Here is an 18,772-nt window from a genome sequence, read left to right as displayed (position 1 = left end):
ATTATTATTATTATTTATTCGGCCAAGATACAAGACAATAACATTCACAAAAAAGTATTATACTACAAGTAAACAGAATCAGGGAAACTAGCAAATACAATATGTATAAATCAAAATTGTTAAAATTAAAATAATAATATCGGCAAGAAATTATTATAATACAAAATGCAGTTGGATGAAAAGGGTGGGAAAGGGGGGGGGGGGTTGGGGTTGGGCAACCAAGCAAGACAATGGGGAGAAAAACGAAATGGAGACAACAACAATAGGGACAACGACAACAACAACCCAAAGAAACAACAAAGCAAACAAAACAAATAACAACAACAACCAAAAGAAACAATGACAAAAACAACAACAACAACTACAACAACACAAAAAACAAAGAAGAACAATACAACAACACAAAAAAGCAAAGAACATACCTAGACATTATTAAAAAAACAGAAAACTAAAAATATGACAAAACAACAGAATCAGACAAAATCAAGAACCAATTGACCCATTTCACCCGACGTCATCATAAAAAAAAATCTTGAATGCGTCATACTGGTGGGCGATTTCACTGTAAGTTTTTATATATAACTCTATGATGTGCGTTATGAAGTGAAAGTGCGCGTTTTAGGCTACGTGGCATTAATACACGTAAACCTAACTTGCCCACCCACATGGTGAGCGTGGATCAGTCGCCGCGTGTGACGCGCGTGCAAGGTCAATAAGCATAACCAATTTAAGCCGGCCAAGATGGCAAAAGTGTACCAAAACACTGTGACCCGAAGGCCTGTCTATCTATGATTAAGCGCACCAAACTCAAGCTCTGCTGTATCTGGTCGGTCGAGTGTGGGTTCAAGTCCCGGTTGTGTCCTTTAAAGCAAGACACTGAACAACTGCTTTGCCCGGTGGGGTGAACGCTGTAGGTCTTGTGTGTTGTTTTAAAATCTATCAACGCACATAAAAGACCCAAATACACACTTACATGTATTTCAAAGAGAAGAAGTTCGTCCTGGTGTGTCTGGCAGTGTGACTATCTTGAATTAAGAAGGCTGCACTTGTAAAAGGAAAAGAAAAAGTGGCACAACATGGACAGTGCCATGACGTTTGCAAAAGTGTGCAAGTGCGGGGAGTAGTCTTTCGTTTATACATTCTTCACTCACAGCGCCACCACAGCAGAGTATGAATTAGCAATGCCCCAAGCAGCGAAGCAACAGGCTTGTGAAGCACTGTATTAGAACTGCATTGGTAATGATATTATTGGTATCTTTATAATTCGGGCTTTTGGATTTACATACCAGATTAGAGTTTCAATTATACATTTGTGTAATAACTGCAGGAAACATCGTGGCTACTGACATGACTGATGGCTTCCTGCTATGAGCACAACCCACCCTCATTTTCCTAGTAAAAAGCTCCTGTCAAAATGGAAACAAACATCCCGCTGCAGCGGGATTTGTAATCTGATGTCATTTTGAGGGTAAAGTTACCAAAATGGTATGACAAATGCAGGAAAGGGATGGTGGCTATGAACACAGTCAGATCTCTTTCTCTTGTAATATCCTCCTGGATAGAGGCCTATGAACTTATTTTATACTGCTGGTGTTTGGAGTACGGAATTACCATTTGTGAAAAACTAAACAATTTACTTACAAATAAGAATTCCTAAAGGGTGACATTGCCTTTTTAATTAATTCAAGTCTCTCAAATTGATGCTGTTTGAAACGAGTTATTATCCTTTTTAATAAGGGAATCAATGTGTGGTGAAGAGGTTTTCAACTAGTGGTTTAAACCTGCCGAGGCTTGGTTCTTGATAATTTTTACAGAGACGGGCAAAACCTAAATGTGTTTTTTGGCAGCCAGCTAGAAAGTGTATGCAATCTTACCATGACTATGCGTCTTTTTGCCCGGCGAAACATGACATACGGTATGCAGTATTTTGTCAACGGAGGGCGGTTTGAATGTAATTGTAGGTCACATAGTCTATACAGTCTTAATTTTTTTTTGAACTGCCTCTAGCTACCGGGCAACCTCGGTAGTCTAGTTGGTAAGACACTGCTCTAGAATTGCAAGGGTCGTGGGTTCGAATCCCATCCGAGTAACATGCCTGTGATATTTTTTCACAGGACTTGGGAAAGTACTGAGTATACAGTGCTAACACACATCGGTGTATGGGTAAAAACAAAAATTAATATTCTTTATCCCCGATGCAAAATTTAACATCTATTATATCTATACAGTCTGTTGGTTCTACAAAATTTTACACAGAAACCACATTCTTCATTGGACATGTTAGGGAATCATTATATATCACTTAAAAATATCTTTCCTACCATATTAATTTAAAAACAAACACATTTTTCAGCCTAAAGCACCAACCTGGGCCCAATTTCATAGAGCAGCTTAGCACGAAATTTGATTTGCATGAAGTATGTTCCTTGATAAAAACAGAATATTATACCAACCAAACTTCCATTTCTTGCATATTGATTGTTACTGGTATTCAGCTGTTGTTTACTTATCCTGATAATCACATGGAAATTTGGTTCGTAATCCTGTTTTTTTATCATGGCAAAAATTTCATGCCAAGCAGATTTTTGTGCTTAGCAGCTCTATGAACTTGGGCCCTGAAGGCAACATGCCTCTGTATTAAAGGCAGTGGACACTATTGGTAATTGTCAAAGACTAGTCTTCACAGTTGGTGTACCTCAACATATGCAGAAAATAACAAACCTGTGAAAATTTGAGCTCAATTGGCCGCCGAAGTTGCGAGATAATAATGAAAGAAAAAACACCCTCGTCATACAAAGTTGTGTGCTTTCTGATGCTTGACTTTGAGACCTCAAATTCTAAACTTGAGGTCTCGAAATCAAATTTGTGTAAAATTACTTCTTTCTCAAAAACTACGTCACTTCAGAGGGAGCTGTTTCTCACAATGTTTTATTCTATCAACCTCTCCCCATTACTGGTAATCAAGAAAGGTTTTATGATGATAATTATTTTGAGTAATTACCAACAGTGTCCACTGCCTTTAAATCAGACTGGACACAAACCCAAAATGTAAACATTACTGTAACTTCCACGTTTACTGATTTGAGCTCTATACTCAATGTTAGGGCAGTATTTCATTCATAAAAGCTAAAATATATGAGGAAATGTAAACTTCTTCTGCTTTAACATTTCATAGTGTACTAGGAGTGTGGGGCAGTTGTGCCCCCCTTACTTATTGCTGAGAAGACAGCTTTGCTTGTTTTTAAGAACTACATGTAGATGACATATCAAATTTAAGTATACTTGTTTTGTTTCATACTTTCTGTCAGCTAGACCTATATTCGCCATTTATGCATTCATGATACATGTAGAATACAGGTAGCTCTTGATGATAACATCATGACATTTGGCACACACTATACATGTAGAATGTGCATGACAAAGATACTTGGCTATAGGGCCATCACAGATTTGTTGATTAAAATACACAATTTTACAACTTTCAAAATACATAACTGCTGCAATAAAACTAAATTTTCTTTTTGATTTTTTTTCTCTTTCTCAGATACTACGATCAACTGAAGGCCATAGAAAATAAACTACCAATCTCTGAAAGCCATGTGAGTAGAACTCCTTTTACCAAGGGCATGGCTCAACATAGTTATTGATCTCTCATCACATTGTGGAGCATTTTCACTGTCCAATTGTGATATTTCCCCTGATTAAGGGTGGCACGGTTGGCTTGTGCGTAAAGCGCTCGCCTCTCACCAAGGTGACCCTGGTTCGATTCCCGGTCGGGGCCATATGTGAGTTGAGTTGTGCGTTGGTTCTCTGCTGTGCCACGAGGGTTTTCCAGACTATCCGGTTTTCCTCCCTCAGGAAAAATCAAACACTTTCGATCTTGGCTGTGCTCCGTGGTCATAATGGGTTGATGTGGCTGGCAGCTGAATGCGCCCTTGCATGCCTGCTTCTCGAACACGTTGTAGCCGCGTCCTTCGCAATTCAGCTCTTAGCTGCGAGTAAGGATGATTAGCCCCCAAATTATTAATTATTATTAATTATTAATTAAATTATGATATTATTCATCTTCTAGCCAGGGTGTTTAAAGGATTTGGGTACTTTTTATCGCACAAAACACAATGTCCACAGATTTGCATTAAACTTACACCGTTTGCACATAATGATAGTAGAAAGCGTACCTTACAATATTAGTTGCTGAGGTGTTGTAGTTGTTGAGAAATGGGTAAAACAATGTCAATAAAAATAATTTTCGTCTCAGTGATCATGAGACGAAAATTATTTTAGCATGTATAAAAGCGTATTTTCATGACACTGTTTTTACTCATTTCTCAAAAAGTACAGCATCAGGACTATCATTATCTTCAAATAGTTCAATGTAAATCTGTGGACATTGTGTTTTTTTTGTCCTACAAAAAGTATCCTTTAAATATTGCTACATGCGCTCATTGACATTTTGCAAATGTTTACGCAAACATTCACGTTCCTGGCCTTGAACTTCGCTCTTAAAGAGGCACAGGAATTTGTTTTTTTCTGGTTAGGGAAAGTTTGTACTGGAACCTTGCAGAGGGCACCACAACAAAAGCACAAGGCACCATGGCAATTACTGTTCTGGTTGTGTTTTAAATTTTGTATTTAAAAACATGTAAAGTCGGAAGTCAGACATTTGTTTTGTCCGTGAAACATTTTTTTATATTTTGCTTGATTAATTTTTACTTGTATATGTTTTACTTTGAATAAAAAGTTATGGCTCATGGCATAGTTAGTTATGGTTGGTCAGGTAACCCAAAACAGAATAAATGTTTGGGGGGTCTAATAACTCACTTCAGATGACAATCTACATGTACCATCTTGAAAATAATCAGCAACTTTTAAATCACTCGCAAGCACTTCAGAAATTCATAGAGCATCACGAACCAGGAAGTGCATTTAGCTTGTCAATACTTGATGCTATTTAAACTGAATGAGCGAGACGTAAATGTAACCAATTCTTCTGTTTTGTTTTGCAGGTTTCTGTAACGTTCACATGGCAAGATGCGTTCGATAAGGGATCCTTCTTTGGGGGTGGCCGAAAGCAGAGTAAGCTTACAAAAATAAACAAGGCTTGAATTTGGGGTAAAAATCCACAAGGACATATAGGCGTTGTAGCTAAAAATATTTAATGAAGCAGAAGTTTTCTTATAAGACCAGATTTAGTATAAGAAGAAAACTTGCTGACACAGTTTAATGTGCACAGACCGGCTTTTATATGAAGAGTAGACATGTACGTGTGTATGTACATTGGGGGGTCGAGGCGGGTAAGAGAAGATTTTTATATTTTCAATTCAATTCAAGTACACATTTGTCTTTCATATAAAGTGCATTTCGCTACTCAACTGGTTATATTTTATCAGACCCAATAGTCATGTTTTGATTTTGCCGGCCTGACACTAGCGTTTACTGCCTTGGGCCTGTTGTCCAGCGTGAAATTCCAGCCCTGATAAATGAAAATGACCAGGGTCCAATTTCGTAAAGCTGTTAAAGGGAAGGTACACGTTTGGTAATTGTCAAAGACCAGTCTTCTCACTTGGTGTATCCCATTATGCGTAAAATAACAAGCCTGTGAAAATTTGGGCTCAATCGGTCCTCAAAGTTGCGAGAAAATGATGAAAGAAAAAACACCCTTTTTGGACAAATTTGTGTGCTTTCAGATGACTTCTAGCTAGAAGTCTTTTATTATTTTAGTGAGAAATAACCTCTTTCTCAAAAACTACATTACTTCAGAGGGAGTCGTTTCCCACAATGTTTAACCAATGCTCGTTACCAAGTCAGTTTTTAAGTTAGTATTTGTTTTGAGTAATTACCAAACGTATACCTTCCCTTTAAGCAGAAAATACTGCTTAGTAAAATTCTTTGCAAAGCAAAACATTAGTGAGGGCACCAGTTGCAGCAATGAAACTTTATGGAGTTTTGGCTGGTAGCCAGCTACAGTGGCCTGGGGCCTGTTGTCCAGTGTGAAACTCCAGCCCTGATAAATGCCCAGGGGCCCAATTTCATAAAGCTGTTAAGCAGAAAATACTGCTTAGTAAATTTCTTTGCTAAGCAAAACATTAGTGCGGGCACCAGTTGCATCAATGTAAACTTTATGGAGTTTTGGCTGGTAACCAGGATCTGTTAAGCATGATTTGTATGTGCTTAGCAAATTTACAGGCACAGAAGTTACAAAACATCAGATGATATGTCCCACGGTTTTCATATTGAAACATGTATTATTCCTGACAGGTGGATCAACAGGGAGCTATGAGATGGTATGTGTACTATTCAACATCGCTGCCATGAACAGTCAGATAGCCGCTCTACAGAGCTCAGAGGACGACGACTCCCTTAAGACAGCGGCCAAACAGTTCCAGCAAGCAGCGGGTATTTTCAACTATCTCAAAGACACTGTGGTCTCCAGCGTGCAGAGCATTCGTACCTTTGATATACACCCAGATTGCCTGGCGGCTCTGGGGGCACTCATGTTGGCTCAAGCCCAAGACACCTTCTTCAAGAAAGCTCGACAGGGTGAGTCACTGACATATATTTTTCGACAAAATTCTAGTAGAATGGTGAAACCAGTCACTACAGATCACCACACTTTTGCACAGTAGCCCAATCAATTGTAATTTACCCCTATTGCTTGATGCCCAGCTCACTAACACCGGCCTAGCTTATCCACCACTTGGGGGAATACACCGATCCCTTAGGCTCCGTCCATGGCGCACGTGTGAGCAAGAGCATGTGAGCCTCTCCCATGCCATTCTGCACAACCCTGCTGCGCGCGCCAACATACGCTCACGCATGTCGGACTTTATAGTGTCAGACTTTTGGTTGTGCAATGGGTTGTGGTTGGTCAACACGCAATAAGGCGGAGCTTAATGGATCGGTCTATTTAACCCCCAAAATGGTGGATATTGTACAATATTGTATCTTGCTTCCTTTCAAAAGCTTGACCTGCTGATTGATTCATTACCACCCATCAAATTTACACCTTTTAGCGAATTGGGGACCAGTCACAATAAACATAAAGGCTGGGCTAATTAGGCCTTCCTGGGCCCAATTTCATAGAGCTGCTAAGCGCAAAAATGTGCTTAGCATGAAATTTCTTCCTTGATAAAAATAGGTTACCAACCAAATTACCATTTGTTGCATATTGCTTTTTACTGGTATTAAGCTGTTGTTTGCTTATCATGAAAATCTCAGGTAAATAAGATTGGTAATCCAGTTTTTATGGAGGCAAACTTGTCATGCTAAGCAATTGGTGCTTAGCAGCTCTATGAAATTGGGCCCTGTTTGTTTGCCTGTACATTCTATGCTCAGCAGCTGAGGTGGACCATTAAGGTGCTGTTTCACCTGTTTGATATAGGATTTGAGGCATTGCATGGTGAAGTATCAATATATATATTGCATGGTGAAGTATCAATATATATATTGTCAAGTCTGCCAACTTCCATCTGGTCAACATAGGTAGAGTGCGAAAACTGCTGACTGTCGAGACCACAAAGTTAGCTGTGCACACACTAGTAACATCTAGACTGGACTACTGCAACAGTCTCTTGACTGGCATCAACAAGAACCTGGAAAGAAGGCTTCATAATGTTCAATGGACTGCTGCAAGATTGATTCTAAGTATACGCAAATACGACTCCATCAGTCTTCATCTATTCAACCTACATTGGCTTCCCATCACTCAAAGAATCTCCTTCAAAGTTATGATCCTGATGTATAAAGCGTACCATAAGCAGGCTCCTGGATATATCATGGACATGCTCGAGTTAAGATCTCAACAAAGACATCTTCGTTCAACTACCTCATGCTCCCTTTTTGTTGTGCCAAGAACTCGCTATTCTACTTTTGCAGAGAGATCATTCTCTGTATATGGCCCGAAAATGTGGAATACGCTTCCTACACAGATCAGAAATGCCAGCTCACTCACCTCATTCAAGACACTCCTTAAAGCTCACCTGTTCCAGCAGGCTTACTAACCATTCAACTGTGCCTCAGTGCCTTAGAACAAACTCTTGATTTTGGCACTCTACAAATAACCTTTGATTGATTGATTGATTGATATTTGGTTTGTCATAACACCATGTGTGTAACTACTTGCCAGGTAGAGTTTGTTCTTAGAGAACTGTCTTACTTAATTCTAACACCTTGGAGTAGATTGTTCGGGTGTTCGGAAGACTTCTCAGTTCTGAAAAGAACGGTCCTGCTTATTAACTATTACCTGGGTGGATGGTAAAGAAATAGGCTGGGACTACTAATTTAGCTTATAGGATCATAATTAACTGTACTACCGCAGAGTCAGTTATTGGGTTGGTCTCAACATTTCATCTAGCTTGCTCTAGTCATCGTCAGGAGACTGTTTGTTATGGTACAACAGTTTGGTGATTGGATTGTGCCTTATAAAAAAACCTGTCTTAGAATGTTTCTATATGTTCAAGCGCCTTGAGTGCCTTATCAGTAGATACGTGAGCTTTATAAGACTAATACAGAGTTCTGTTACCATGTTCAAAAGGTCTCTGAAAACATTCTTTTTCAATCAGTAAATCTAGCCTGGCTTGGCCTGCACGTTCTAGTCAAAGAGAGACCGGCTTTTCTTGATTAAGTTCAGGCTTTGCCTAGTCGTGGTTTTCCCTTTTGGTTTTTGATTGCATTCCCATTGCTGTTTTTTTTCCCTGTCATTCTCTGAGTGCTTTGCAACCTTAGGAAAAGGCGCTATATAAATGGTGTTATTATTATTGTTTATTATTATATCACATTATATATCTTGACCCTGTGTGCCTGTCTTCCCCATTTTTAATCCCCCTTCAGATAAGATGAAGAATGGAGTCATCGCCAAGATTGCAATGACGGCGAGCGAGGAGTACGCCGAGGCCTTGAAACTCTGCCAGGTGTCCTACATCAAGGAGATCCTTCCCAAGGAATGGATTCCTATCGTGGCCGGGAAACAAGCCTTCATGCATGCCACGGCCGAGTACTATCAGTCCATGGTGTGTCAAAATGCAAAGAATTATGGTGAGGAGATTGGCAGGCTGAACGTGAGTACCCTCATCTCCAAATTTGTGCTTCCCTCGGCCTGGTTTACAGCGTTGGCACTCAATCTAGAAAAGCATATTTATCAGGACCTCAGAACAAGGTAGTCAAAGTGTCGTGGCCGAGCGGTTAAGAGCACCGACTTCAAACTCATATGTGGGTTCGAATCTCCAGCCATTACACTTTAACCATGTCCTTAAGCAAGACACTGTAACCATTGCTCTGTCCTTCGGATGGGACGTAAAGCCGTTGGTCCCATGTGTTGTGTAACGCAAGTAAAAGAACCCAGTGCACTTATCGAAAAGAGAAGGGGTTCGCCCCGGTGTTCCTGGCTGTGGCTGCTGTATGCGCCGTAGCACCTTGTAAACCCTTATAAGGTGCTAAATAATTGGGTCGCAGAATTCATCACTTCAATAACCTATCTTTCTGAAAGTGTGTATATACTCAGCGCCTTGAGTACCTTTCGGTAAATACGTGCACTATATAAGACTTTGATATTGTTATTATTACACCAGTGCTTAATCTTGCTCTAAATCCACTTATGCTCACAGAAGTCACACAAAAAACACTGAGAAAAATCCTGGCATTCAGAGCAACACCGGAAATGGCCACATTGAATTCCCAAGTCTGATCCACCATTGCGTTTACACCTGTTTCTGGAAACCATTTTGCCTGATTTGGGGCCGATTTCACAAAGCAATACAATTCATCGCAATACAATTTTTCAATGTCACCATAGTAATTTGTATTGTGACATCACCATTTTCATAGCAACTGTGGTTGATTTGCAGTTACGATCAATCTTAGATACACTCAAAAGGTGGATTAAAATTGCAGGATCTTGAATAGGGTCTGATCCTAAAAAAAACAAATTCAACCTTTGGAAAAACTGCTAACGCGATGGTAGATCAAATGGTGTTATATAAGACCGAAGCAGATTCTTGCCATTTGATTAGAGTATTGTCCGTCACGTGATAGGAAATAAACAGACCATTGCACTACTTCATTCAGCGTGCATTTTTCGTTCTACTCACCGTGAGTTTCTCGTTCCATCCAATTTGTTCTACTGCGTGGTACGTTCAACATCACCGCGTGTGCGTGTCATTGTTAATGCAGCAGTTACAGTTACTGCTCGGCACATACTACATTACAGTGCCCACGGTTCTTAACAGCAGTACAGAATGCACTTAGTCACTGTCGAATTCAGACAAGCCGAACCAGAAAAATGGTTATAGTGTCACAATTAAATTTTGGTATGCTTTTTTGTTTTGAAAGTTGTATCCTTAAAAAAGTATAAAACAAGTAATGAATGTTTTGAATTCCTGCAATAGTGAGAATATTTTCATCTGTTGAAAGACGGAATGTTCCATTCAACCCGGCTCCGCCTTACTGAAAAGAACATTCCATCTTACACACCATTGCATTCATAAACTTTCATTATTTGTTTACTATTTATTATTGTGTTTCTTGTCATATTCGTTATCCCTAATGCTGTGATCACACCAATAACACCTGTCCAGGGGTGGATTTCACAAATAGTAAAGACTAGTCTTATATCTCGAGTTGGGAAGAGTTACTCGTCCTTACTTAGGACTAGCAATATGTTTCTTAACTTTTTGTGAAATCGACCCCTGCTCTTGCTCTTTTCCAGCATGCCATTGAGCTCTTACAGTCAGCCACTCACCGTGGAGGCCAGCACGTCAACTTCAAGTCAACGACAGAGAAGGTCCAGCGTGCCCTCGCTGCCGCCAAGAAAGACAATGACTTCATCTATCATGACATCGTACCAGAGATTGCCAATCTCAAGTCTATTGGTTCCGCTCCCATCGCTAAACCTCTGGAAATTCCATCACCATTGTATCTCAAATTCTCAGGTGTGTGTAATTTTCAAGGTCCTAGAAGAATGCTTTTTTTAATGGACATTCATATTTATGTGTCTTTAAATGGGTTTTGATACCTTTTGTAGATCAAGTTTTTGCCCATGACATGAATTCCTACTCACTTTAAAGGCAGTAGACACTATTGGTGATTGTTAAAGACTAGCCTTCACAGTTGGTGTATCTCAACATATGCATAAAATAACAAACATGTGAAAATTTAAGCTCAATCGGTCATCGAAATTGTGAGATAATAATGAAAGAAAAATAACCCTTGTCACATGAAATTGTGTGCGTTTAGATGGTTGATTTCGAGACTTCAAGTTCTAAATCTGAGGTCTTGAAATCAAATTCGTGGAAAATTACTTCTTTCTCGAAAACTATGGCACTTCAGAGGGAGCCGTTTCTCACAATGTTTTATACCACCAACCTCTCCCAATTAATCGTCACCAAGAAAGGTTTTATGCCAATAATCAGTTTGAGTAATTACCAATAGTGTCCACTGCCTTTAAATGAAGATGCATGTAATATAGTTTACCCGAAGAAGTTCCAGCTTCATGAGTAGTCGAGTTTTTGAGGAAAACAAGTGAAAATTACAGAGCACTGTTTTCAGGAGAGTTGCGTTAATCCATTGTACATGCTAAAAATTTGAAACTGAGAAGCAATTTGTCTCCCTGAAACGAAAATTATTCTTGATAAATAGTTTTACTAATTTATAAAAAATTACACCACCCCACTCACAAAAGTAATATTTTAAGGGAAGCTTTCTATCATTATTTTTAAACCGTTAAAAGTTTTATGTAATTTGTGGACATTTGTGTTCTTTGTCATTCAAAAGTTACCCAAACCCTTGAACATGTTGAGTGGAAATCTGAGCGGCCTCTTTTGACTGCCTTGCACGACTAAATTCATTCATTCATTTGAGACCTGAGTCCACTAAAAGAAGGTCTTGAGACAGTTTCAAAACCTACTTCACTGTATTGTGCTCACAACTTTTGATATGGCGTGAGTCCCTTTTCTAGCTTTGTCCTCAAAGATGTTTTGTTTGATGTTTCTGATTTGTAGATCTTTTTGAGAAACTGGTTCCTTTAGCTGTTCACAACGCACTGGATGCGTTTGAGTCTCGGAAAAATGATATAATAAGCGGAGAGTTTAGCAAGCTACGTGAGAGCACACAACTCATGGATAGGTAAGTGCTGCTGAAATATATGCATGTAAACACTAGGGTTGAGATGTTTTCTAACCAGTTAGTCTTTTACCCATAAAACAATGTTCAAACCCATTACCAAATTGCTTTCCCCTATAGGTCATGAACCAACACGGCACGCCATTTTGTGGAGTAAAATTTTTGACTCCACAAAATGGCCGACCGTGTTAGTTTGCAAAATAAAAGCAAAACTACGCAATTTCGAGGCATATTTGTGTGGATCATTATATTCTACTTTTTAAAACATCTTTCCAACCATATGCATTTCAGAACAAACGCTTTTCTTAGACCAACTGGCCCGATCCAAGGCAATCCAATGTCCTTTTAAACAAAACGTAAAACGTAAAAAAGAGTAGAAGGTAAGAAATTAATTGGGTCTTCCTTTTCTTTAAAACTGTTCAAGGGGAAGTATTGACATCCCTTTTGTTGATGGAACTGTCTTATTTTATCTCCCCTCTACAAAGTGTAACACAACATTTTAAATTTGTTATACATTTTGTATTCTGTATTTAAAGATGCTATGTCAGATTTTCGGCCCCAAACATTTAAAAAGATATATTTTTTGAATGAATGGTATTTCACAGAGTATCACCCGCTCTAACCAAATATTTTTTACCTTTTACTTTTGATGGTCAGGAACCATGACAAAAATTTAAAACGTTTCTTATAAAACACATAAGAATTGGTCACGTGATATATTGTCGGGATCCCGACAAAAACTAATTTTGAGCACTTTATTTCACTGCTACTAATAATTGGTCGACTTTTTCGAGCAATGGCTCAAATGAAAGCATGTAACTTTCTCGACCCCCATCATATTGAATTTTAAATCAAAATTTGTGGGTCAAATCGGCCAAAAATCTGACATGGCATCTTTAATATAGGTGTAATGTGCTCAGATGATCTTGTTCTGCTGACTAGTGCTTGCTAATTTTTAGTATAATTTTGTTTAGTAGTAGTAACTGATTTATATCTGTAGCCTTTTGCTTTGCCACAACAGGAAAACAAAACACTTGGCTAAATTGACTGTATTGAATAACCCCTTTGTTGCACGTTTAAATGCCTACATCAATGGAGCACGCAGCACGCAGCGTTCCCGTTTTGATTTCTATGACACGCAGACGTACACTCACACGCTTACAGACGCCACGTTGTAGGGCAGTTATTTGAATGGTGACGTCATATTCAATATGGTCTATAGACAAGAAAAATTAACTTAAGAATTTTCTTTGACAGTGTTCTGGCGTCGTTGAATCTGCCAGCATCTATAGAAGATATGGGTGGGTCGACGGTCCCACCTTCTGTCTTGCAGAAGTCCACCGCAGTACGTGAGAAGGGAGGCATAGCCAGCATTGATAAACTCTTTAATGATATGCCAGATCTGCTGAAGAGGAACACAGAAATCCTTAACGAGGTGAGATGACTTTCTGTTGAACCAGCTGCCGATTTCACGAAACTCAATGAATAATCTTAGCTCTAGTTAGGACAAGTAACTCGCCCTAACGTAGGATTAATCTTAAGGTTTACACGATAGAGTACAAGGCTGGGACTCATCCTAAGTCCTAGATTAATCCTAAGTCAACGGCAGTAATAGGCCTAAGCAACTAGTGCAACTACTGATTGCATAGTCGAGTTGCGACTACCGTTTTTCAACTCTTTGCTCAGTTAGCGTTTTATTCCATTTCTGTTTAACGACACTGGACACTATTGGTAGTTGTCAAAATCCAGTCTTTTCACTTGGTGTATCTCAACATATGCATAAAATAACAAACCTGTGAAAACTTGAGCTCGATTGGTCATCGGAGTTGTGAAATAACTATGAAAGAAAAAAACACCCTTGTCACATGAAGTTGTGTGCTCGTAGATGCTTGATTTTGAGACCTCAAAATGTTAACTTTAGGTCTCAAAATCAAATTCGTGGAAAATTACTTCTTTCTCAAAACGTTGTCACTTCAGAGGGAGTCGTTTCTCACAATGTTTTATACTACCAACCTCTCCCCATTACTCGTTACCAAGTGAGGTTTTATGCTGATACCTATTTTGAGTAATAACCAATAGTGTCCACTGCCTTTAATCGATGTCATGCAAAATGTGTTAACGGTTTTTTCACTATTTTCTCGTCACCTTGATAGCCTGATCGTATTAGACTTCTACACGTTTGTCAGTTTGTGTAATATGGTGGATGACTTAAAGTGCTTACACTGCCAGCAAATGTTTTATTAGCAAAAACCAATTCTGTATTGTTCCTTTAAAAGATGTTTTGACTGGTTTGTCCTTGCTCAGTTAACATTTTATTCATTTTTTGTTTAAATCGATGTCGTGCAAATTGTGTAAATGGTTTTTCACGATTTTCTCGTGACCCTGATAGCCGATCAACTCAAACTTCTATATTGGTGGATAACATCAAGTGCTTACACTGCCAGCAACTGTTTTGTAAGCAAAAAAAAAAAAAACAATTCTGTAATGTTCCTTCAAAAGAAGTTTTGACCCATTTGTCCTTGCAGTCATTACGTCTACTGGACGAGGAAAGCAAAAGCGATGACGAGATGAGAGAACGATTCAAGGAGCGATGGACCCGTCTCCAGTCAGGACAATTAACGACCCCACTACGTACAGAATCCTCAAAGTATCGTACCATCCTTAATAATGCTATACAGGCCGATGGTGTCGTCAGAGAGAAGTACAATGTCAACAGGGAGTTCATTGTCATTCTGTCCAAGGACCAGGTACTGATGAAATGCCATTATTCTTAGGTTTGATTTGTTAAATTTATTTTACCTTCATACATTTCATGGGGGAAAAAAATGACGTGTCTGATACATCTTGGAGGCAACGGAGGTGTTTGCCTCCTTGCCCCCCTGGTCAATGCCTTGGTGCCCTGGAAATGCTCCAGTAGAATTTTTAAAATTTCCCCATAAGGTACCCTTTACCAAACTTTTATCTGCGAAAAGGGTCCCATTGAAATACCGCCAAAAATCTGGAGTGTTTTTTTTTTTTTCTCCACGCAGCAGGAAGAATAGTTTGTGATTGGAGTGCACAGTCTTAGAAACTGAGAATAACGTTTGTCAAATTGGGGTTAAATCTGGTATCCTTTTCCTTAACCACATTATATTGAAGTGAAACTTTTCTCAAAAAACTTTTTACTATCAAAAGCTGGTGTACATGAATGTCTCCCCAAGGAACTTTTTATTGCCATCAATTTTAAGAGTGATTCCCAAATGTACACTCCTTTAAAGCCATTGGACACTTTCGGAACAGAAAAGAAAAAAAAAGTTCACAGATTTACGAATAACTTACAGGGTTAACAGAAGGTAATGGTGAAAGACTTCTCTTGAAATATTATTCCATGAAATGCTTTACTTTTTGAGAAAAAATTAAAACAACACCAATTCTCGATATCGAGAATTACGGATTAATTTTAAACACATGTCATGGCACGGCGAAACATGCGGAAACAAGGAGGGGTTTTCCCGTTATTTTCCTCCCGTTTCCGATGACCGATTGAGCCTAAATTTTTACAGGTTTGTTATTTTATATATAAGTTGTGATACACGAAGTGTGGGCCTTGGACAATACTGTTTACCGAAAGTGTCCAATGGCTTTAAGCAAAAAAAAAAAAAAAAAAAATAAGCCCACTCTTCTCTTACCTCTTCAGTCTCCTGACGATGACTAGAGCAAGCTAGTCGAAACGTTGAGACCAATTCTGAACTGACTCCGCGGCAGTACAGTTAATTACGATCCTATAAGCTAAAGTAGTAGTCCAGTCTAATTTCTATACCATCCGTCCTGGTAATAGTTAAAAAGCAGGACAGTTCTTTTCAGAACTGAGAAGTCTCCCGAACCTCCGTTTATCTACTCCGCGGCAGTAGAATAAAGCAAGACAGTTCCCTAAGAACAACTCTACCTGGCAAGTAGATACACACATGGTGTTACCGCAAACCAAATATACATTGATACCTCACCATGCAATGCCTCAAATACTATATGGCTTTAAGCAACACATCAAGAGGGCAGAGTAAAAGATTTTGAGAACGCAGAAGGCAATGGAGTGTGGAATACCGTGGTACCGATGGTTGACTTGGCTTCCAAACGAGTGGTTTGAGTGAGTGGGTCACTGCGCATGTACGTTGCTGGTCAGTAGTCCACTAAATGTGCGCATTCGAACTTGCTCTATGTCATGAAAGATGTACTTCCTTTGACCATAGTTCCATGCTTTGACCTACAGAAGGATTTAGGTGTCGCCCTGCCTGCAGCAAGTGCTGCAGCAGCACTCAAGGACAACCCGGCTGTTCAGTCACTGCGGAGTCTCATGAAGCAAGTGGAGTCCATCAAAGCGGAACGTGAAGTCACCGAGGCGGAACTCAAAAACACCAAGTGTGACATGAGTAAGTCCCTTGGTAATCTGTCGTAATTGAATTGGAGACTTTGTGAAAGCTCTGCCACTAGAGGGCAGCAGACCTACCAGGTAATGGTGCACAACTCACATAGCAAACAAATTCAAAAATACTCAGCAAATATTTAGGAAGTCTCTCAGCCTCTTGAAAATTAATCAGACAACTAAACTCTAGATTTCTTCTCAATTTTTGGTAGGTCAGCAGTTTGAAATTTTTGCTAATTACCCTAGAAAAAACAGCCCCAAAAACTCATGCAAACGGTTGTTATCCTTGGGGAACTCGTGTCCAGTACGTCCCGTTCCAGAACAGTTTGGTTTACACATTTATTAAACTGCATACCAAATGTTTGGCATTGTGTTTTGAAATACAAAATACAGATGGAATAAATCTAAATTTAAAGGGTGGCTGCAGTGTTTTTTAAATTTTTTTTAATTAAATGCGCAAGTATTTTAAAAATGGTTTTCAAGAGATTAGGGGAACCCACCCCACCCCTAAAAGGGAGCCTTTATTTGCATAAACGTGATGTCATGTCGGTAACTCGAGCCGCCGGGCCCCCTGGCTGTGTGCATATTATAGAGATGTGTGCACTGTGTGGCCTGGTACCTAGGGGCGTGTAGTTAGGGACCAGACTCTTTTTGCCGATGATATGTTTGAATTCCCGACGTGACGTCGACGGTAGGGGGCGGTAACAATCCACAAAGGGGGGGGGGCATGACTTATTCGCTAATTACGCAAGTCAGATATGTCGGGAATAAACAAAACACATTTTATTGATGTTCAATACATATATCAGAAATAAATGACAGCAAAATTAACTGTTTTATTTGAATTCACTGCAGCATCCCTTTAAAAAATAAACACACAATACACAAAGTATTTGTTGACAAGTGCTGTCGGTGACCGTCACTCTCATGCTTCTCCTATTCATAAATTGTTGACATTACCTGGTGAAGAGCGCCATCTCTTGGTGATTGGCAGAAAGTCTAATGTTTCCCATTGCTCATGAATTGTGACATGACGACCAGCGATTCTGCATCGTAGTTAAACCCAGAATTGTGTAGAAACTGTGCACTAAACAACGAACCATGTATATTTGCCAAAGATTATTCAGGAATGCACCTACTATGTCCAACATGTGGCAGAGGGAGTCCCCAAACTCTTTGAGCAACACACTTAAAGACACTGGACACTATTTGTAATTGTCAAAGACTAGTCTTCACAGTTGGTGTATCTCAACATATGCATAAAATAACAAACCTGTGAAAATTTGAACTCAATTGGCCTTCGAAGTTGCGAGACAATAATGAAAGAAAAAACACCCTTGTCACAGGAAGTTGTGTGCTTTCAGATGCTTGATTTCGAGACCTCAAATTCTAAACTTGAGGTCTCGAAATAAAATTTGTGGAAAATTGCTAAAAATAATTATTAGCATAAAACCTTTCTTGGTGAAGAGTAAAACATTGTGAGAAGCGGCTCCCTCTGAAGTAACATAGTTTTCGAGAAAATAGTAATTTTCCACGAATTTGATTTCGAGACCTCCGGTTTAGAACTTGAGGTCTCGAAATCAACCATCCAAACGCACACAACTTCAGGTGACATGGGTGTTTTCTTCTTTCATTATTATCTAGCAACTTTGATGACCAATTGAGCTCAAATTTTCTCAGGTTATTTATTTTATGGGTATGTTGAGATACACCAAATGGGAAGACTAGTCTTTGACAACTACCAATAGTGTCCATAGCTTTAAGAACTCCATATTCTTATTCTTTGTTGTCTTTATATCTACACAGCATCAAAATTCCTCGGTGCCTTGGCATCCGACGGAGCAATTGATGAGGAGTCCATCTCGGTTGGGGATTTGGATCGTATGTTCTCTCCGCTCATCCAACAAGTCCAAGAAAGCATTCACAGACAGGAAGTCTTGCTCAATAATGTCCAGGTCAGAAAAATAATAATATTCACAAGAAGAAGAATCATGTTCTTATTTTTTAATAAGGGAATAAAAGGGTAGTGACGGGTTCTTACACGGCCGTTTAAAGCCGCCAGGGTCGAATTGCTGTGATGGCAATGGCCCTGCAAGGTTTTAAACAGACGTTTTAGAACGAGTCACTTCTCTTTTATTCCCATTCATAAATGCTCCTTTTGGTAAAAAACATAAAAAAATACAAACACAGACACTTTGACAGTTGAAAATTCGAGGTTTGAAATATTTGTTTAAAAAATTTTGTGAAGAGTCTGTTGCA

General features: G+C 39.2%; 1 protein-coding gene across 1 annotated transcript in view; it reads left to right on the top strand.

Annotated features, from left to right (window-relative positions):
- Positions 1-18,772, top strand: part of LOC117288237 (programmed cell death 6-interacting protein-like) — a 33,139-nt gene that overhangs the window by 681 nt on the left and 13,686 nt on the right. The window contains exons 2-11 of the mRNA XM_033769014.1: positions 3,545-3,599; positions 5,007-5,076; positions 6,259-6,540; positions 8,830-9,056; positions 10,703-10,925; positions 11,994-12,117; positions 13,372-13,549; positions 14,640-14,861; positions 16,361-16,520; positions 18,320-18,468. Coding sequence (XP_033624905.1) covers positions 3,545-3,599; positions 5,007-5,076; positions 6,259-6,540; positions 8,830-9,056; positions 10,703-10,925; positions 11,994-12,117; positions 13,372-13,549; positions 14,640-14,861; positions 16,361-16,520; positions 18,320-18,468 — 1,690 coding nt within the window. The remainder of the gene's footprint in view (positions 1-3,544; positions 3,600-5,006; positions 5,077-6,258; positions 6,541-8,829; positions 9,057-10,702; positions 10,926-11,993; positions 12,118-13,371; positions 13,550-14,639; positions 14,862-16,360; positions 16,521-18,319; positions 18,469-18,772) is intronic.

Source organism: Asterias rubens, chromosome 3 (genome assembly GCF_902459465.1).
Source record: "Asterias rubens chromosome 3, eAstRub1.3, whole genome shotgun sequence".
NCBI lineage: Eukaryota > Metazoa > Echinodermata > Asteroidea > Forcipulatida > Asteriidae > Asterias > Asterias rubens.
The sequence above is the reverse complement of the archived record's forward strand: the minus strand, read 5'-3'. Positions and strand labels throughout refer to the sequence as shown.